Source organism: Sphaeramia orbicularis, chromosome 15 (assembly GCF_902148855.1).
Source record: "Sphaeramia orbicularis chromosome 15, fSphaOr1.1, whole genome shotgun sequence".
Lineage (NCBI taxonomy): Eukaryota > Metazoa > Chordata > Actinopteri > Kurtiformes > Apogonidae > Sphaeramia > Sphaeramia orbicularis.
The window spans coordinates 42,747,909-42,770,802 of NC_043971.1; the positions used below are offsets into that span (position 1 = coordinate 42,747,909).

Consider the following 22,894-nt stretch of genomic DNA (forward strand, 5'->3'; position numbering starts at 1 on the left):
TCTGTGCGACTGAAGTTGGACAACATGTCATTTTTGTAGTATAGTGAAAACAGGGTTTACTCCATATATTGTATCACATGTACATATATTTAGGCAGTAAAAACATTTAAAAGGGGTAAGTGAATGAACATCAGAGAGAAAAGAAAAATCTTTATATTTGATTGAGTTCTGAACATTTAAACCCAAAACTTTCATGAGACATACTGTATATCTATTTATGAATAAATGTCTGGCATTTATTATACATGTGTGTGGTTTTTGTCTCTCCCCATATTCATTAAATTTACACTGCAGACTGCAACATTCCACCAAGTTTGATGTGTCGTGTAAACAGTATTCCATTTGTATATTCTGGAGTATTTTCTAATTGAGTACGTTGTGCATGTACTAGTTCTTCCTTCACAACATGTAAACATGGATACACAACATATGTATTACCGAGCTCTACATTGTAAATTAGTGGAATTCTGTGAACAAAAATACTTTTCATGTAACTTCCGTTAATTTGAGAGTTTCTTTGTCTTATCAAATTTTCCATATGAAAGGTGTCTTGAAAAATGAACGCTCCAGAGTCATGTTTGAGTACAGCACAGACCAGGAGAAAATCCTTTAGAGGCTCGCCGGCCGTTTTACGACGTCGTCTGCAGGATCGCTTTACGGCAACATGGCAGCCTGCTGGCTCGAGCTCCAGTCCTGTCGGTTCTGACCGTCAAAATCTCTAACTTAACGATGAAAACAGGGACTCAGGGCACGAGACCAGCGGGTCGGTAACGGGGTCTCACCAGGACTGTGATAATGATGTGTTTTCAGAGAGTTTCCGCGTTGTTGTGTCGAAAGGCCGTAACTGTTCGGCGTGAGGTAGTCGCGCGGAGTACGGGTGTGTGTCTACTGGAGCCTGTATCATGGCGGCACAGGCACACACCTGTCAACGGGTGCGCGAGGTTGAAACAGCCCCCGGTGAGCAGCTCGTGGCTCTTGGGAGTGAAAGGTACGGACACCCGGGTCGGATGCTGGAGTGGGGTCTTCCAGTGCGTCAAACCGGCGTCCCGGCACGCGCAAGGAGACCTACTCTCCTACCGGGGAGGTCACGAGAGGTCGGCGGCCGCTTACCTGTCTTTACTGCCACCTGGAGCGCGAGGGCTGTGTAGTGGAAACACCGAGGAGTCAAAGGAGAGTTCTAAGGTAGAGCCCAAAGACCGGAGTGGGGACACTGTGGTACCGGGACAGGGACTGTTCAAGTTTAAAGAACTGGTGAGTGATGGGCTGTGGACACTTTAGTCCTGTTTACAGTGGACAGGAGCTGAGTGGGCTAAAGCAGACTGTGGACCAGACCAACAGGCTCAATGTGGGCCAAAGGGTTCAGGGTGCAGGGGCTACTTACCGGAGCTGTGTATTCTGTTTACTGGAATGATGAATGCATTTTGAATCTTGATAATGTTGAAGGGGTTTAATGTGATTTGAAACTGTGTATTTTCATATGAGTATTATCATTACAATATATGTAACATAGGGTCGTTCATTTATAGCACAGGTGTCAAACATGCGGCCCGGGGACCAAATCCGGCCCGTCAAAGGGTCCAGTCCGGCCCTTGGGATGAATTTGTGAAATGCAAAAATTACACTAAGATATTAACAGTCCTTTTAGTTCAGGTTCCACATTCAGACCAATTCAGTCTCATAATAACCTATAAATACTCACAACTCCAAATTTTTAGCTTACCGGCCAACAGGCCGTAAGCTATTGTCATCATGCGGCGTCTGTCGTCCGTTACAAAAATTTCAATCGTCTTCTTCTCCGAAACTACAATTCCGATTGACTTCAAACTTGGTATACAGCTTCTTTATGATGATGTCAACAAAAGTTAGTGAAATTATTTGGCTCCGGATCTGATTCTGGATTTGGTGCGACTTTGAAAAATTTCCCCATTATAACAGATAGGAAGTGGATCGATGCAATAACTCAGTAAATATAAATGATATCAAGTGTAAATTTCTACAGTCCAGCCCTGATGGGGAGATGACCAAAGCATAATGGCCACATGCTGATCAGGATCTTCTTCTGGATCTGGAAACTTGCGGAAAATTTAACATGGGCTGTTATGGGGAAAAAATTTCAATCGTCTTCTTCTCCGAAACTACAGTTCTGATTGACTTCAAACTTGGTATACAGCTTCTGTATGATGATGTCAACACGAGGTATTGAAATTATTTGGATGCGGATCTGATTCTGGATTTGGTGCGACTTTGAAAAATGTTCCCATTATAAGAGATAGGAAGTGGATTGAATCTGTAAGTATCAATGGTATCAAGTTGGAATTTGAATTTTTTACAGATCTGATTGGAATATGACCAAAACATGCACTATTTCTGTAATATAATAAATACACATAACTGGATGATAATAAATGGCATCTGGATACATTTCCCAAAGCTTTTAATTTGGCCGGTGAGCTACAGGGTCATTGGTCCTATTTTTCTCTTTATAAATGTAAATATTTGTATGTATTTACACTAAAACAAAGTATAATTCCGCAAAAAATCTGAATAACCTGAACAAATATGAACAACCTGAAATGTCTTAAGAGAAGTGCAATTTTAATAATATTCCACCTGTTACTAAATGTTTTGTGTATTTGTAGATCCACTGTGATCTGTAAATTATAATGTACATGTGGAAATGATAAACTGAAGCATAATAGTGTCAAAATTACATTTTTTTCAGTTCATGTTATTCACATTGTTTGAAGGGTTAGTTTGTAGATGTAAACCTTTTCATAATGTAATTTTGCTTTTTTCACTGTAAAACAGAGAAAAGTTTGGAGTTGACATTATGTATTTATTATTATGTTATTATTTCACTGGTCTGGCCCACTGCAGATCAGATTTAGCTGAATGTGGCCCCTGAACTAAAATGAGTTTGACACCCCGGATTTATTGTATATCAGACCTGCTAAACATTAAATAGTATTTTCTTCTACTGATAAAAAGTAAAACGAAAGGTGAATAACGACTCAACCAGCACTCATGTCACAAAATATGCATGAAATCCATAAAACTGTATCTGAAATCAGGGGACTCCAACTTAAGTGTATTGCGTAGAAATGTAGCCTATGTGATGTAGGACTTTTTTTGGTTTAGGCTCAGTTTAAATAAAACAGTAAGCAAATTGTAAAATGCATCAATTGCTAATTTTTTAAAGGTACATGTCTAAAGATTAACATTTGTATAACAGAAGTGGATAGACATGAGTATATATTGCAGATTTTATGAAAATTGAATTAAAATGTGAGTGACATTAAGCTGACATTAATTCATTTAAACTCACAGGTGAGATGTGGAACATTGTCTTTATAAATGGGATTTGTGGCCAAATATAGTGCAGTCTGTCATGAAGTGGGGCTCCTGGTCCCCCTCTGAGGTGTAGGTGTTAAACTGGTTTTAAATGTTTAGAAAGTGCTCACTGGTAACTAACTGATCAGACCATTTACTGACACACTGTAACAACCTTACTCTAAAAGCCTCATCAATTGACTTAAAATAACAAAAGTGTCCATATATTTTTGGAAGTCTACAGCTAACAAGGACAAAATACATTCATTACTGATGCAAAAGCTCTGTAAAGACAGTGGGTCCTTCTCTAGTGATGGGCGAAACAAATTTTAATGCAACATAAGGTTAATTTTTAAGCAAGACATCTCTCAAGGGTATTGCAAATATTTCTGCCTGGTTGCACCATTAACTGAAAAACTACAACTCATTTTGACTTGAACATTTTACACAACATCTCTCCGAGATCTTGGGCCTCCTAGATGATGGTCTAGATTATGATCTGGTCCAGATTTAGCCAGCATTTTAAATGGCAAACAGGACATATTTTTGACATTTGTGTGGCGGTTATTGCTACGAAGATAGTCCTGTACATGTTGCATAAAAATATCTATCAACATGATACATTTTATGTTGATCCAGAATAGAGTGCATGTTTTCTTTTCTTCTAATTTCTCAAAATGCCATATTCGATCAGCTCTCAGAACCAGATTTGGGTTTTTCACTTTGACTCATTCTTTTCTCATATCAGACCTGTTAATACTGTATATACAGGGTGGGGAAGCAAAATTTACAATATTTTGAGGCAGGGATTGAAAGACAGTGTATGACCAATTAGTTTGTTGAAAGTCATGAGAATTTATTTGCCACAAGAAAATTGACATAATAGAAAATGTTTTTATTCTATGTGTCCTCCTTCTTTCTCAATAACTGCCTTCACACGCTTCCTGAAACTTGTGCAAGTGTTCTTCAAATATTCGGATGACAACTTTTCCCATTCTTCTTTAATAGTATCTTCCAGACTTTCTCTTAATAGTTTTGCTCATAGTCATTCTCTTCTTTCCATTATAAACAGTCTTTATGGACACTCCAACTATTTTTGAAATCTCCTTTGGTGTGACGAGTGCATTCAGCAAATCACACACTCTTTGACGTTTACTTTCCTGATTACTCATATGGGCAAAAGTTTCTGAAAAGGTATGGATAATAGTGTTAGGTATGATTATGACATCAATATATGTTTGGTTTCAAAACAATTGACGTAGTGCCTGCTGAGAAAAAACAACTAAATGTTCATTGTAAATTTTGCTTCCCCACCCTGTAGCAATAGAAACGACTCCACCACAAGCAGCCTGAAAACAACTGATGTTAAAATCATGAATCTAAGTCCTATGAGAATGTTTTCGAAGGGCAATGGATTTATAACATATTCATTTATGTGTCTTTGAATGTATTCACAATGCAGTGGAATTATTCAGTGAGGTGGATAGGCTCTAAGGGGTAGAAGGTCGGTAGTCTCAACCCTCTCAACCTTAAGTCAATATGTAGTGTTATAAATAGATACAGTTGTTGGTGAGTTGTACTAGTCACACACACAATATTTAGCACAATAGGGCCTGGCCTAGCGAGTAACAGTGAGAAAGCACTGTGCAGCAATACTAATCATTCCATATCTGTTTTTAAAAATTAATTTAGCAGCAACCATGATAGCTCAAATTGTAGGTCTGAGCAAGTACATTAACATGCCATTAAGGAATAATAACCAAATATTAAATGAAAACATGAATTGATCATCATTGACAGAGTAACGGAGTGAGGAAAAACATCCAGCAGTTATTCAAGGTTTGGAAAAAATACCAAAAAGTGCTGTTCCTCAAAGAAAGTGCAAATATTTAGCATACCACACTTTTCTTAATATATGAGTGTACATTCTATGAAACTGGTGTAATTTTTATTTTAGTTTTAAAAGACATTAGTTCATGGTAACAGAGTGAGAATCCAAAAAAGTAACAGAGTGAGGTGTTTCTTCAGTCCAGGGGCTGTAACAGTGATGCACCATAATAATAACCAAAGATTTTATTAAGATACTGATAAAATTATCAGTCTTTGACAACATGTTTTATAACTATATTTAACACACATCTGTCTGCTGTTTTTTTTTTTTTTTTTTTTTTTTAAATAACAAATAACATTCCAAATCAGTATAGTATTTGATTATTATGAAATATAAGATTAGACAGGCATATATTTTGAACATATTTATTTACACATTGCTATTTACATTCTGAATTCATGCTGTATACATTCATATACAACCTTTACTGTTCTTAATTTACACTGTATTCTCATATATTTTCTTATATATCCAGTTGTAATTCAGGTACAAATAAAATAAACACAGTTTTAGAAACTAGAGATATAAGTATTTCATGCTGAGTAATCAAAAGTATTGTATTAGAGAAAAAAGAAATTGACCCTGATGTTCACTTTCGTTTGGCCAGGCCCAATAACAATTTTCAATGGAAGCGTCTCAAAATCAGTCGTCTTTGAGTTGCACTAATATTGTGCATGAAAATGTAAAGAGTAGCTATTATATAGTGTACAAAGAAATTGTAGGAGACTTTGCATTTGAGATGCTAAAACCAAAACAGTGTTTAAAAACAAAAAGATGAATCTTTCTAGCTGTATTTTATGTTGGAGGCAGATGTCTGTCTCTGTCAAAGATAAACTATATTGTAACTAAGTGAACCTAACATCACTTATAAAAACAAATTTGATTTATTCAGTGCAGTTTTCCCTGGTGGAGCTCATCTCAGTGTAGTTTTCATGAATCCATAATAAAATCAGTTAATTTATTTGGTAGTTTTGACCAATTACGTTTGCCATTCTTGCCATGAGAAGCAAGAATATTAGTTAGTTATGTCCATTTGGTTAGACTGATTGAGCTGCAGATGGTTCAATGACTCGTCCACTTTACAAAATAACACGTATTTTCCCTGTTTTGTTGCAGTATGAGAACCCATGGACGATCCCAAACCTATTATGTGTCTGTCGGATTGTCTTGGCTCCATTCCTGGGTTACCTGATCATCGAGCAGCATTTTCACCTCAGTCTGGCTCTGTTTACGCTGGCAGGAGCCACTGACCTGGTAACACACATGCAAGCCCTTTTACGTTGTTTTACCGTTCTCATTATTCATATGCACTGTGGTCTTGGGTGGTGCCAAGGATCCTGTTGCAGTGTCTTTGCAGAGAGTCTCAAAGGAAGGGGGACTTGTTATGGTGAGGCATTAAAATGGATGAATCCCAGCAAAAGAAGACATCACTAAAAAAGGAGCAGGTCTTCATTACTGGATGATCCAAATCTTTATCAAAATGTGGTATTTTCAGTGTGTAGCTGGAGCTCGGCAGTTTTTTTCATGTAGTGAGGGTGACTTTGAAAACAGTCATTCTAACAGACTACTTCTGGTGAGTCAGCCTAGACAAGCGCATATTTATGGATGAGAATTCAGAAGTAGCTCCCAAATGTCCACTCCATTTAAATTGTTTTCTCCAGAGCTTATCCATGTCACATGTTTTTCTGACAGCAAAATAATGATGTCAAAATTTTTCATCAGCGCTGTCAGAAAATGTCAAAAAGGAGGCGTCATGACAGAAATACATAATTAAACCATAGCATGTTTTCATATCACAAAGAGGGATGGGAACAGTGATAGTGTCTGTAGAATGATCATTTCAAGTGAAGGTGAAAACATCAGTACAATGTTAAATGTCATAATGCATAACATGAGTGTCAACTGTCGTTTTTCCATTGACCCTCAAATTGCGCAAATGTAACTTGCGCATAAAAATTTACCTAATGGAAAAACTACACTTTCGCCAAAACTCTCATTTTTCAATGAAAAATGTTTGAGCTGGTAAGAGGTGGTTTTTCGGGCGTAGTGAAATTGGTATATCGCGCAAAACTGCAATGGAAAGACCTTTTTCTGCAACTGTAGTCACGTGAACACAAAAACAAAAAATGGATGTTGATGGATGTTACAGTAAGCGAAGAAGAAGAGTTTTAAAACAAACATGGTGCGGTGTGTGTGTGTGTGGACACACCAGGAAACTGAATCATATTTGAAATTAGTACAGGATAGAGGGGTAATAATAATAATAATAATAATAATAATAATAATGAATATATCGGTAAATCAATATGATATTTATGTTCGTTGCCATGTGTATGGAATGACTTCTTGTGTTATCCCATGATAATAAACAGATCATCGCATTTATGATTTAATGGAAAAACCGACATTACGCACTTCTGTTTTTCCACATTTAGTAAATATTGGTAAAGTTTTGTACAGATGTCCAATGGAGAAGCCACTATTTACTCTCTGAAGCATAGTAAAACATGATGACATGTTTGAATGGTTCTTGGTGTTTTGTAAGACCAGTGTTTAGGACTTTGTGACCACAGACATCTCGGGTCCAGTTCCTGACAGTGTTAAAGTGTGACTGCTACTATTTTTACAAACCAACCAATATGACTTCAGCAAAGATACAAAAATACAGGCCACCTTTTGTGAATCCTCCTCCTTTGATTTTTTTGTTTTGTTTTGCGCTGTAGGTTTTTGGCTTTGATTCATTGTTTACCATTGTAACTGAGCTGATGGTTGATGCATGCTGATGAGATTTTATTAATGTATATTGACTTGACAGGGCATAATCGTTCATTATGTTGCTCATCATTCAGTGTACTTTGATGTTATGCCCAGCTTTATTAGATTCATTCTGCACAGTGTGGTTTACAGTAAACGTTACCTAGAACTGGCATCTCATGCTCTATAGTGTAATAAAAGGCTGCTTCATTCCAGACAGAAATTTGATCAAGAAATAATAATAGAATCTTTGAAGAACTAAACCAAAAAGCAGCTTCAATAGTGATATTATCAGAAATCTGGCAGTTCTTATCCCTATGTTTTCCAGCTGTTTGTGGAAACAGAAATGTTCTGAGTCTTCTCATTTTTTCCAGCTATAAAGCCTGGTTGGATTCTAAATGGGAAAACAAAAAGGAAGCTGGATATTAACAGTGTTCACAGTTCTTCATCATCAAAGTGATGGAAAATGTTGGCCTTATGCAAAGGCAAAAGCATGATCATACCATTCTCCTTTACACACAACGTCACAAGTATTGAATGTGTAGGAACTCTGCAGTTTGAACATACATTAAAAACTTATACACATTTAGTACTGAGTTCATACTGTTGTCTTTAAGCACTTCATGGAAACAGTGGGAGTTGATGTTTATCATTTTAAGGGTTTCTTGTTTGAAATTTGTCATATTAAAACTTGACAAATTCATCTTTCAGAACCTTAATGTATTGGTAAAAATATCCTTATCTCTTGTTTCTCCATGTCTCAGCTGGACGGTTACATAGCCAGAACATGGCCCAATCAGAAGTCAGCACTGGGCAGCGCTCTCGACCCATTGGCTGACAAGATTCTCATCAGTATTTTATACGTCAGTCTCACCTATGCTCAACTTATACCAGGTAAAAGCTGTGGATTTATCTACGTATGGTTTTAGTTCATTTGTTGTTCATCTAACATTTCATATCCTGTGTTGTAGTTCTTCTCACAGCTCTAGTGATTTCCAGAGATATTGGTTTGATTGCCGCTGTCTTCTGGGTCAGATACAAGACTGTTCCTTCCCCGGTGAGACTCACAATACAAACACCCACACACACAATTAAATCCACTAGAAATTAGCAGTTACACAGACACTAAAACATCAAAACATTTGGTCCAAATTCTGCTGTAGTAATGTTTTTGTCTGTGTTCACATGAGCATTATTATTTGGATGGCATCCATATCATATATTTGGGAATAAATTAACAGAGTTATGATTAATCTTTTTCTTTTTTCCTCATAGGTGACCCTTAGTAAGTTTTTTAACCCCTGCTACACAACAGCACAGCTCAAACCCACTCTCTTCAGCAAGGTAAGCCACACAAAGCACCACCCACTCACCGTGTGTTCTGATCTGTGGATATTTTGTACATTTCTCTTCTGAAGTGGAGTTCTAGCAGAAATGTAACCTTAGAGCACAGAACATAATCCAGGGTTTTCTTTATCATTATAAGGCTTTGGCACAGTCAAATCAATATGGAAAGCACCAAAATAATGAAATGACTTTCACCGGACTGTTGTAGATGAGTTTCTTCAGGAGGTTTTTAAGCTCCCTGGATGGTGTGTTGTCCTCTGAAATAGATATGGTAATAAGAAATTGAATATTTTTGATTATTTCTTGTTCAAGTGAACCCCTAATGCCCACTGGTTCAGCTCTTCCATAAACATAAGGAAAACACCCATATGAATAGACGTGTACACATTCAAGGAGTGGCAGCTTTAATCATTCTAGAAGAACTCACTCTTTCCAAATGGAGCTTCGAGACATCCAGTGAAAATTCCTCTTCTTTTTCCAAAACCAATTTTTTTTCCCAAATATTTTGCAACCTTAAAACACACTTGCATCTGAAAGCACTGGTAAAATAACAATCTGTGGTAAAAAAGTGAAAATGGTGTCCTCTAGCTGTAACTTTTACATTGAGTTTGAAGGTGGCAGTATTGTTTCACTTAAATGAACCTGTGTAGTGACAGTGTCAGCTTTTACCAACTGAAAAGGCCTGTTTTGTCGACAGAGACAGAAGATCTGCAGTTAATTGTGACAGGTTCTGATTTCTTCAGAAAAACAATAAAAGGCCAAATGTTCAGTGATTTCTAGTGCTTGTTTTCCTTCTGAATTGTGTGGTTTTCTTTTTTCTGCAGGTGAACACAGCCATCCAGCTCTTTCTGGTTGCAGCGTCTCTGGCTGCTCCAGTCTTCCAGTACACAGACAGCGTTTTCCTACAGTGTTTATGGTAAAACACATCTGCATACACCCCGATTTAGCCACTTGATCTTAATATCCATAATGTCCTTCTCTATTGTTCACCATAGTGGTTAAAGCATATAAAATGCATTTTCGGAGTGGTTGTGACTGCAAATGGTTTCATCTCTGTCAAGCACATAAATGATGTTTGTACCATCAGAGACCTGTCCAGGTCAAGAGCACTGACTCACTCAGTCTAAAGCAGAGTGAGCTGCAGAACAGATTAGACTCAGGACAAACATTTGGTTGTGTCACAGTAACCTACATTTCTGTGCAGGTCTACCTTAGTAGACAGTTGAACTGCCATACTGTGTACACGAACATACTGTATTTCCTCAAATTAAACCTGAGAATCAGTTCCTGTCCTGGTCTCTCATCATAGCCAGGGATGGGTTCAAAATGAGCAGGCGTCAGAAACAGACTGGGTAAAAACTAATAAGGATAAACCTCTGTTGTCTGTCTAGTACAGTGCTCTCAATTTAGCACAGTGTTCCCCTTTCCAAGTTCAATTTAATAATTTCAACACAATAATCCAGCTATTTTCAACTCTTTGTCCTTCTACATCACTCATCTAAAATGTTATTGTCTGATTTCAGTTACTGTAGGTGTGTGCCTGAATACTTGAGGTTATTTGTAAATTTGCAAATGTCACATGAAGGAAAGATTTATATTATAGTAAAAGCTCAGTTAACAATGGAAAAATGCAGATGAATAAATCAATGGAATGGTTTCTCGCCACTTAAGTGTAGAAGAGCTTTTATTTTAAAATGGTCAGAAGGTGTTGGATTTGTATTAAAAGTGTAATGTAGTACTTTTAAGGAGCAGAACCAAACAAGGTTTCACATAAATATGACCCATTTTACTTATTACATATAGAGGGAATTAGAAATAAAAGTGTTTCTCTAATAAAAACCTCCTTCAAATAAAGGTCTGGCACCTCCTGCAGAGAAATGAAGGCTTTGGTGAATATTTGATTAAATACAGCACATCACTGAGCTTCATTCACCACGGAAGAAAAGACGGATTTCATGACATGTTCTCAAAGAGAATTGTTTGCACTTGTGTTCTTAAAATAATAATAGTAAGAAAATGATAAATTAATAAGTGGAGCCACCGTTACATGATGCATTTACAATAATAAAAGTGTCTCAAAAAGACAAAAAGAGCATTAAACCAAAATCAAATGTAAGCAGCAAGCAGTTGGATCCTCCGTAGCATTTTCCACCATATACTGTCACTAAAAAATTACTAGAGTTCATGGAGCATAGAAGGCAGTGGCTCAAGTATGTTAAGGTCAGCATTTGAAAAAAAATCAGTGTACAGGATGTAGACAGCCTGTGTCAAGATGACGGAACCAAAGCTGTGGATGTTAGATTTGACATTCAAATGCCAGTTCAAACATAACATTGTTGGAGGCTAAAAAAACCATGAAAATAATTCTGAAAGTAAACATCATCTCTGTTCATTCTGATGGATAGATCAGTTGCAGATGTTTTATGTGATATATGAAACCTGTTCTTCTGCAGGTATGTTACAGCAGTGACAACAACAGCATCAGGCTACAGCTACTGGCACTACGGCCGCAAAACCGTCCAGGTGCTGAACACCAGATCACCATGACGACCGTACCAGGAACCACACAGAGAGCAGAACAACCACAGCCGAGAGAGAGAGACACTGATCAGCGTTGACAGATGCTGGACAGACAGATGCGCCATCGCGAAGAGCCAAACCCAAGTAGCTTTGACAACCATTTATGAGTTGTCATGGCAACGACACGTGGAAACAAACTGCGGCCGCAGATGTTTTGCTGCAACACTAAAGAAAACGCCTCTGGAGTGGCTGAGGAGTAGAGACGTACAAATAGAAACAGCAAATTCACACAAGGGCCATCCACCACACAGATCTGACAGGAGCGATGGTTTTGTCTTAGTATTTCAATCAAGAGGTTGAGGTTGTCACATCAGCCTCATCAGTGTCACATGATTGTCAGTTTTGTAAATCAGTGATTTATGATTAAAAAAAAAGAAAACCTCCTCAGTTGTGTTCATCATGTGTATGTTTCACTGGAGGAGCTGCCTTTTTCAGCTTGCAGGGAAAAAAAAAACATGTTTAATCTTCCATGACATGCATTTATCTGACAGTTTATCCACTCGAAATCAATCATCAGGATTTAAAACCGGAGTGTAAAAATATGCTGACGTGCTTCCACAGCTGCACATCTTGATCTTAGTGTGGCCTGATGTGGTGAATATTATATCTGAGGCCTGCATATTATTTTTACAAGGATTTATGATTGAATCTCTTTTTTTTTAAATATTCAGATTATTTTTAGCTTCCATATAAATAAGCATTTGTTGTATTCTGTTAAGTATAATTTGTTAAATGCCTATTATTTTCTGGCATTTTAGCGATTGAACAATAAAAAAAAACCAAATTTTCCTAAATACAGATAAGGATCTTGTACAAATTGCAAATACTTGATTGTAAAATCTGTCAAAATAAAAGGAAAATGTACAGACAACATACTCGCTACAAAGCACATTTAAATAGATTTCACTGCAGTAAAATAGTTGTGTTGAACTCGACAGCATCTGAAAACAATTTAAAGAAACAAAAAAGTAGTGAGAAGAAGATACCGTTGAAATGAAAGTAAAATTAAGTGAAAGTAGAAATATCCAAATATGCAAGTACGAGGTATGTATGACATCAATGTGTGACTGATTGCAATCAACCAAATACACCCCTCGCCATCCCCTATGGTGGCCACAGACGGTATGCCTCGCCAGGATCGGTAACTATGAGGACGACAAAGTGTGTTCTGAGGTGTAAACAACACAGACTCAATGAAGGCGGATAAAAAAAAACAAAACTCATTCTACAGTAATAAAAGACACACTTTCAGATGATTAAACACTGATGGTAAGATAATCCCAAATCCATGCAAATCTTACACCCTGGACCTTTGAATATAATGAAATATTGTTTAACCCACAAAGTACTAATAGTGCAAATTCCAAAATAACATGTTTTAGAAGTACATTTAACACTTATTTCAGCTGCATCCTCTCAATCATAAACTGTTCTGACATTGTGGCTCTTTTCACAAGAAACACCTGAAACCTAACAGTCACGGTCAAACGTTTTGGCAGCGACACAAATGTACTCTTCAGTTAAGTGTGATTTATTTGAGAATCATTCTGGAAGGAGGTTGGAAATGACAAAATAATTAGAATTGTCCTTCAGTGTACCTCAGAAACGTGGAAAATACTGCAGCAAAGTTTGGTGTCACTCCCAAACTTTACACCACAGCTGTAAAATGAAGATTGGATTTAATGTCAGAGGATTTCCCCAAGAGGCAACTCAACGAACGGATGCTGCAACCTCATTGGCTGCAGCGTCCGTCTGTGTGTCCGTCTGTCCAGCTGTGTCAACGTTATCGCTCTTCACTAAAATCGTCCGATCTCATGTTTGGTGCAACTTGGGAAGCTCTTGTTCGGGCCTCGACCTTGACCTTCATTTTAAAGGTCAAACTGGGGTCAAAGCATCAGATTTGGACGGCAATGTTGACCTACATATTTCAGGTCTTTTGGGGTCAGTGTATGATCATGGGGCAGGTTGGAGAAGTTATCACAGAACAGGTGAGTGATACTCATACTGGTAAGGGAGCAACGGGTGTAGAGTGGTGGAAAGAAGTTATCGGACACCCTTCAAATTTTACATAACCTCAAATATGAAATATTTGCAGAAATTATTTTTTTTATGTTTCGAAAGGTGTGGCTTCATCAGACAGATGCAAACAAATGCAAAGGACTTTTTTGGGTTATTATTACAAGAAAAAAATAAAACTAGATTACTGACAGTTTCAACATGGATGTGTTTCAAGGTGCATCATCTTGTTGAAACATCCAGCTATGACGTCAATGGAACTGTGCACGTGAAGAAGAGAGGAGGTGGATTTCAACAATGGCACAATATTTAGCAGAGTTCAATGATGTCAGAGTGATTCTGAATGCAATATATCATCACATGCATGAGTAGGTGGTGCAGGGCAGGTCAAATCAGAATACTCTATTAACTCATAAAAACCCAAACAGCCACCAACGACTAAACCCATCTACTGACGTAAACTGTTTAATACCTGCTGATCCACTAATCCTGTCAATACATGTAAATCAGGGGTGTCAAACTCATTTTAGTTCAGGGGCCACATTCAACTAAATTTGATTTGAAGTGGGCCGGACCAATAAAATAACAACATAATAATATATAAATAATGTTAACTCCAAAATTTCCTGTATGTTTTAGAGCAAAAAAAGTAAAATTATGCAATGAAAATGTTTAAAAGTAACAACTATCCTTTAAAACAATGTGAATAGCATGAACAAATGAAAATTTCTTAAGAAAACTAAGTGCAATTTTAACAATATTCTGTCTCAGTTTATCATTTACACATGTAAATTACAACTTACAGATCACAGTGGATCAACAAATTCACAAAACATTTAATAACAGGCAGAATATTGTTAAACTTCCACTTCAGGCATTTCAAAATGTTCATACTTGTTGAGGTTGTTTGGGTTTTTGTGAAAATTTAGTTTGTTTTAGTTTAATACAGTAAAATGACATGAAAATGTTTGCATTTGCAAAGACAAAAATTTGGAGTTGTGAGTATTTATAGGTTATTATGATAGTATTTTACTGATCTGACCACTGGAGATTAAAATGGTCTGTATGTGGAACCTGAACTAAAATGATTAATATCTTTAGTATAATTTTTGCATTTCACAAATTCATCCCAGGGGCCGCACTGGACCCTTTGGCGGGCCGGATTTGGCCCCCTGGCCGCATGTTTAACACCTGTGATGTAAATAATTGGTGTAAAATGTAGTTTGTCATCTTTTCATGGTCACCAGATATGACCCATTTGGAAGTTCAGAGGCTACATAGTGAACGTGGAAGCACTGCCATCTTCTACAACACTGATTCACCAGTAAAACCCATGGAGTCGGACAAATGAGAGGGGATGGACTCATAGATTATGTTCATTTTAACCCTGTAAAGCCTGAACCATTAAATCATTGACAGAAAATTCCAGTTCTTTGAAACTGGAGCCTTTATTGGTCCTTCTGAACAACCAAAAAAATTTTCTTTTTAAGTATCAATTTCCACGTATGAGTTTCAATTTTGTATCATATTTGATACATCAGGTCTCAATGCTCAAATTTTTATTTTTTTATTTTTGAACGAACAAAAACATAATACAACACAAAAATGTCTAACAACTTGATAATCCCTTTTCAAAACTGGCAAAGTTCTGCCTCCTTCCTCATTAATGACAGTCTTGTAGTGTCACTGGAAAGGCCTCTGGTGAATTCCTCCCCCTGGTGGATTATCTGTATATTGCATGTATCTAATTGTATACATCAGATTTTTCAAGAAAAAAAATATCACATTGATCATGTAGAGGGCTTCAAAACTCATTTATCAAATATGATACGTTTGTCGTTATATGGATACATTTTCCTGAAAAAGTCACTTTTTTTTTTCAGTTTTCTCTGTTTTTGATATAACTGTCAATTTTAATCTAAGCTTTTATGAGCATCCACATGATCACTTGATCACCACCAAAATTTAATCATTTGTTCCTTGTGCCAGTATCAACATTTCCTGAAAATTTCATCAAAATCTGTCCATAAGTTTTTCAGTTATCTTGCTAACAGACAAACAAACAAACCCCAATGACATCATGACCTCTGCCGTTCCTTGGTGGAGGCATTGGAAAAGGTCTAACTCAGGTGCATATTTGAACCATATTTTCATGCTCACTCTTATGTACGAATCTATCATAAATCAATGTTAAAACACCTCTTTCATGTTGTTGGGTCTTAGGGGTAAATAAACCCAATAAGCTGGAGGTTATGTAAAGATCTGAGGAGACCGCCAGCAAACTTAGAGGACCTGTTTTCATCGATCCCCACTGGTGGTTTTATTCCATCTCCGCTGCTGATTCTACCCTCAAGAAAACATTGCGATGAGAGAAACACGTCGGTGTAACCTTTTCAACTCTTCCGCTTATTTCCCTGCTCACTTGAGTAATGTGGTTTCATTACCGACAGTGCGCCAGTGACTGCCAGGCTTGTGCGAGTTGTTTTCATGGCCCTGTGTGGGATGTCTGCTCATTATCTCTTCGCTGAATAATTTAAAAAGCCTTATTCTCAAAATAAGACATCCATCACTGAGAACAAATTCATACCTGTGCTCATTAAATGACTGTTTAGAGAAGTTTTTGTGCATTTTTTCCCCCTCTGAGAATGTTAACATTAGTCCATATTTGATAACACAAACGGGAGATGGATAGTTTCACAGTAGTAGATGATGCCCTCCAGGTGGCTCTTGTTTTTGGATTTTTTTTTTTTAATTTTTTTTTTTTTTACTGGTTCTGTCAAAGACTTAAAAAAAATCTAACTTTTCTCTTATTTTCCAGCCGGTGAATGTCTTTGATACATATTAGCATGAAAAGTAAATACAACAAACAGTTTGAAATGAAGCCTTTAAAATTCTCTTGCTAGTATACAAAGCACTGAATGGTTCAGGCCCAAAAAACATCAGAGACCTTCTAGTCCAGTATGAACCATCCAGACCACTCAGGCCATCTGGTGCAGGTCTGCTCTGTGTTCCACAAGTCAGAACTAAACATGGAGAATCAGTGTTCAGTTTCTATGCTCTGTATATCTGGAACAAACTACCAGAAAATATCAGGTCTGCTGAGAGTCTGAGTTCTTTTAAGTCCAGGTTAAAGACTCACCTGTTCACTGCTGCCTTTGACTAAAAGGCTTTTGACTTTTTAAATTTTATATTCTCTTTCAAAACTCTGTCCTGCAATTCTTACTTTATTATGTGTGTTTTTATATTTTTGAGTTTTACACGCTGTTTTAATCACCTTTTACATGTTTCTTTTACAATGTTTTAAATGTGTTTCTTTTTCCCTTGTCATTGTATTTCAATGTCCTGTGTGAAGCACCTTGAATTGCCTTGTTGCTGAAATGTGCTATACCAGGGGTCACCAATCCTGGTCCTCGAGGGTTACTGTCCTGCATGTTTTAGATGTATCCCTCTTCCAACACACCTGATTCAAATGATAAGCCTATCATTAAGCTCTGCAGAAGTCTGATAACGACCGTCAGGTGTGCTGGAAGAGGGAAACATCTAAAACATGCAGGATACCGGCCCTCGAGGACCAGGATTGGTGACCCCTGATATAGGGGAAGGAGGAATCACATTCAGGTGTGGGTAATCACAGGAGGAACACCAGGTGCAAGCAATGAGGGAATTAGGGAAGACAGTGACAAGACAGAGTGCAGACAAAAACAGGAAAATGACCACCATCACCAAAATGAAACAGGAAGAGACAAAACAAAAACCCTAAACTAAATCAACACAAGCGACGACGCATGACAGAATGTGCCAAGCATGTCAAAAAGTCAAGCGGAATGTGCTCCAATACTTTAGCTTCCTCCATCCAGAAATAGTAGGGGGTTTATTAGAAGTCCAGTGTAGGAGTATATTCTTTCGGGCACAGAATGTTAAAATATTATACAGTTTCCTATTATGTTTATTACTAATACAGGAGGTCCTCGGGTTACGCGGTACTTGACCTCCGCTGTTTCGACTTTACGACGCCTGAGTCTCGTCCGCCTTAGCTGTGGCCTTTTCACTTCCAGAACAGGCTATGGCACGATTCGAGGCAGAGGATCCCAATATGGAACGATTTTCGAAAGCTTCAAGGGGAGTGATGGACAGTGTACAGTGCTACCGTGAGATCTGGGAGGAAAAGAGGAAGATTTCCTTCCAGACGGACATCTCCAAGTACATCACCAAGGTGGAGAGGCCAGTAGAACCCGTACCTTCAACATCTACAGAAGATCCTGCACCTGCTACCCCTCCAGATAATCCGGATTCCCCAGCAGCAGCTCTCACAGCCTCTCCTCCTTCTTCTCCAGCCACCTCTCAGCAGTGATGGTAAGTACAGTATCTTTCATTCATTCATTTTCTGAACCCGCTTTATCCTCACTAGGGTCACGGGGGTCGCTTGGAGCCTATCCCAGCTACATAGGGGCGAAGGCGGGGTACACCCTGGACAAGTCGCCAGTTCATCGCAGGGCTGAACATATAGAGACAAACAATCACTCTCACAGTCACACCTATGGGCAATTTAGATTAACCAATTAACCTATCAGTGCATGTCTTTGGATGGTTGGAGGAAGCCGGAGTACCCAGAGAGAACCCATGCAGACACGGGGAGAACATGCAAACTCCACACAGAAAGGTCCCACCCGCCGTCGACTGGTGTTGGAATCAAACCCAGGACCTTCTTGCTGTGAGGCACGAGTGCTAACCACTGCACCACCGTGTCGCCCACAGTATCTTATTTTTTTAATTTTAATTTATTTTATTTTATTAATATGAAGTATAATACGTGTATTTGGATATTTATTTAAAGATTTAAGGGGTATTTAGGGGGTATTAAAGGGTTAATTCCAACTTACGCGGAAATTCGGGTTACATCGCCAGCATAGGAACGGAACTCGTTCGTAACCCGAGGACCTCCTGTACACTTATTTGGTAAGCCAAGGAGAAGAGATCGAGGACGCTGGGTTTTTCAACCAGATATAAACATATGTCCAGTGACTGTAGTTTTGGACATTCAGTTGGCTCTGTGACCCACTGAGCCGACAGTGAGCATGGATCAGGAAACCACCTCCCCCCGCTGCTAATGGTCAACTTATTTTTGTTAGGCACCGTGTCTCTCGTTGGCAGATCATTAAAATAATCAGAGAAGGCCTCTGTATCTTCCATTTCTCTGTTTCTCTCCTGATTTTCGCACTCCTGACACCAGCCTCCATGTACTGTTAACACCACAACTGTCACTCTCTCTCACCAGTTAGGCCCCGCCCACAAAATACACCATCACTGTTTACTAACATCCAAATGGTCTATAGTGCAAGCCATTTTCATAAAATTATTTACCCTGATTTTTAGAATGAGCTGTTTCCATCTGCACGGGCGTTGGTCACCTCCACCATGTTTCTGCAGTGTTTCAGTACAGAGTCTGTCTTCTTCTGCTCACTGTTTTATTTTGGGTGACGTCCACCTTCTACTGTTGGAGGGTTTGAGAGAAAAACAGCGCAGAACAGACAAACCAAACACTGTGCCTAATCAGGGACTTTGAGCCAGTTTAGCGGAGACTGAAGCATTCTGCCACTTCACCACTAAACATTACAATATAGAACACACACTGAACCTTTAAAGATATGATTTTACAGGAAGTTTAATGGTTCATGGTCGGCCATTCAATAAACTATTCATGTGTCCTTCATGTTCACAGTGTGTATTGTGAGTCGGTGTTCTGCTCAGAGGCAGTGGTTTGTTAGCATCGCTCACATCATACGCCATTCTTTTATAAACAACATCCAACAGAGTTACAGAAACTGACCATGATTTGGATGATTTGTTGGAAATTACATGTTAGTAGCCTTTTGTTACTCTTTTTATTTATTTTTTTCTACTTGTCTTGTCCAGCATCCTAACAGCAGAACGGTAGTCTGGCTGCCTTTTGGTGCTGAACAAATTTGCTTTGCCAAGGAAAACTTCATAAAGTATATGAAGCTGCTCTTGATATTCTGCTGTTTATTATGAGTTTTGTTGAACCACATTTCGATGCCGGACCTGACATGGGGGGTGGGGTGAAGGGGAGAGAGCAAGAGAGAAGAAGGTGGCGAAGACCCTCACAAGGAAGTATCAACAATACAAACAGTAATAACCATGGAGATAATTATAATGGTAACAGTAACTACAACCACAACTGAGTAAACTGGGCGGAAGAGAGAGAAAACAAACAAACAAAACTACAAAAAAAAACTACAAAAAAAAACAAAAAACAAAAAAAACAATAAAATTCGTAAGACCTACTAATGATAAATATAAGAAAAGAAAGCATGAACAGAATATCGTATACCACGCCTTTCGTTACTGTGATGATCTGAGTACGAAAACTGAACCCACATGCAAGACCCAGAGACAGACGTAAAAGTTCAGTGTTTATTAAACACGCAGTTAACTGACAATTCTCTGATTGTGATATTGAACAGAATCTTGAGAACACAGAGTCCCGGGTTCTTCTCAGGGTTAGTGAACCGGACCGGAGACGAAAACCCACAGTCTGGGAACAGTAAAACACGTCGGGAGTCCGACCAGGGGAAAGCAGAGGGAAGTCAGTAGCAGAACCAGGTCATACACGGGCAGGCATACAGAAAGGCAAAAGAACATGGGGAACAGGCTAGCTCACGTACCGTTAAACAGGCGAATTGGTCGAACACATGTAGAATCGTTGGAGGCTGAGGCACAGACAAGGGTTAGGCAAAAAGCAGGTGTCAGGGAAGGCAAACCGGGTCAAAAACAGGCAGACAGACAGACAGGATCCAAAAAACACTGGTAAGTAAAGCACAGAGGCAAATACGAACTGGCAACAGACAAGGGGAAACACAGGGCTTAAATACACAAGAGGGAGGGAAGACAATGAGACACAGGTGGAACAAATCAGGGCGGGGACAGGTAATCACACAGGTGACACAGATTAGGGACAGGAAGCAAAGACACCAGACATGACACATGAGGAGAACTTAACAAAATAAAACAGGAAATGACAGACAAGACGAACAAGACAGACAAAACCAGACTAACATCTGGGGACAGATGTGACAGTTACTCTTCCTCATTATGTTAGTGTTGGTTCTACTTTAACCTAGGTTTGGAAAATGTTATTATGTAAAGCGATATTTTTATTACATGCATGGCAAAGTAAATTAATCTTAAAAATGTAACTGAGGAAATGCAGTTGCATGAACAAGCTGATGCAGATGATTTGGTGATGGAGGCGAGAACCGCCTATGCCTTCACACTTCACAGGCTGGCTCTCCAGAACCCACAGACAGGCTAAATCACACTAACAAGGACAAACCTTAGATCTGTATGCTTATGTCAGCACAGCCCTTCAGCTACCCTTCACTGTTGCAGTCAGCCCCTCATCAAGCTGAGGATACTCTTTCCTCCAAAGTGTGAAAAATCAGATTTCAGATAAAAACGTGCTTTGTTATCCTGCTTCTCGTTCTAGTTTGTTCAGTAAAACAACCATGATGTTACTGACAAATTAAAAAAAAACAGTCACATTCACTCATGCAATTCACTTACAACAGCCCAGCCATCTATTTTTCTACATCCTCGTCAGTGCAGGGTCATGAAGAGGCTGGAGCCTGTCCCAGCAGACTGTCATCAAGAGGCAGGTCGCCGTCTACACTGAGGAGTAACAACCAGGACTTGAAATTAAAGTAAGAGTTGGCTATAAATGGCTCCAAAAAAATCCTGGTTCCATTCCACTTCATATTCTCTCTAGAAACACTAAGGCTGTGCTCCAGATCATCTACTTTACCTCAGAATGTGCTATAGCTGTCCTTACAAAGTGAGCACTGGTTCATACAGTATACGCACCACCGACACATCCCACTTTGTCATATCGTATCAAACTTCGTCCCTCATTATTCATCATCTGTTGCAGAGGGTTATGGGTAGGAATAGCCCAAAAAAATGGCAAACTCCCAGCCAGCATAGGATGTAGTATTCATGGGTTGGTATTATACATCGTCAATACCTCAAAGAAAACTGCAGGTAAAATAGACTGAAGAGTGTCGTCTGCAGTTTTTCAGGATCACATATACATGCTAGACTTTGTGTCAGGACCATGTGAGGCGTCCAAGATGCCATTTTGATTGTCATCCACTTGACAAGATACAGGAGATAAAACCCATATTCGTTTTTCATTTTCGACATAAATCACTGCACTCCTTCCAAGAAAATACAAGAAAAACACTCGGAGAGCACAGACCTCCGCCAAGACAGGTGTGCCCCCCCCCCCCCCCCCCCATCACCACCAAAATTTAATCATTTGTTCCTTGTGCCTGTATCAACATTTCCTGAAAATTTCATGAAAATCTGTCCATAACTTTTTGATTTATCTTGCTAACAAACAAACACGCAAACACACAAAGCAAAGTGATCACAATACCTCCTGGCGGAAGTAACAATACCAAAGGAAGAGGGTAAATGTTATAAACAGAGTTTAGATTACACCTGAGCTGACAATGAGCCTGTTGACATGACCATAAAATTCCGATAACTGGCAGTAATCAGATAATTGTAATAATCAGATCTGATGCATTTACATGCACTTCAGAAATGCAATAACTGAAAACCCTGGTTTAGACGCTCCAGTCCATTATCGGATTTCTTTCGAAGTACTTACATATAGTGATGTTCGACTCAAACTTCCTGTTACTGTCTGCTGCTCACATTTGACTATGCTATGTCCGTTTTCTACCATTTTTTAATTGTTTTTGCACATGTGCGAATTAAAAAAAAAAAGAAATTAATCAGATTAACCTGTATACATGCAGGATGATATCATAGTATTGAGGAGAAATCCAGGTGTGTTAATCTGATTTCTCATAATCCGATTACTGCTGTTATCTGATAAAGCAGATCAGATTATGCTGTTTACATGATCACCTGAATAATCTGATAACTCCAGAA

General features: G+C 38.5%; 1 protein-coding gene across 1 annotated transcript; it reads left to right on the forward strand.

Moving 5' to 3' along the window:
• Positions 1–631: 631 nt before the first annotated feature.
• crls1 (cardiolipin synthase 1) lies at positions 632–12,289 on the forward strand. The gene is made up of 7 exons (XM_030155682.1): positions 632–1,251; positions 6,338–6,475; positions 8,740–8,869; positions 8,947–9,032; positions 9,251–9,319; positions 10,147–10,238; positions 11,776–12,289. Exons 1-7 carry the CDS (start codon positions 796–798, stop codon positions 11,867–11,869), a joined length of 1,065 nt encoding a protein of 354 aa, XP_030011542.1. The 5' UTR covers positions 632–795; the 3' UTR covers positions 11,870–12,289.
• The last annotated feature ends 10,605 nt before the right edge of the window (positions 12,290–22,894 follow it).

What these genes read in the sequence shown, in the direction of transcription:
- crls1 (XM_030155682.1), top strand. Translation starts at nt 796, where the DNA reads ATGATGTGTTTTCAGAGAGTTTCCGCGTTGTTGTGTCGAAAGGCCGTA. An exon ending in TGTTCAAGTTTAAAGAACTG is followed by an intron (nt 1,252 to 6,337) that starts GTGAGTGATGGG and finishes GTTTTGTTGCAG; the next exon opens with TATGAGAACCCATGGACGAT. An exon ending in ACAAGACTGTTCCTTCCCCG is followed by an intron (nt 9,033 to 9,250) that starts GTGAGACTCACA and finishes TTTTCCTCATAG; the next exon opens with GTGACCCTTAGTAAGTTTTT.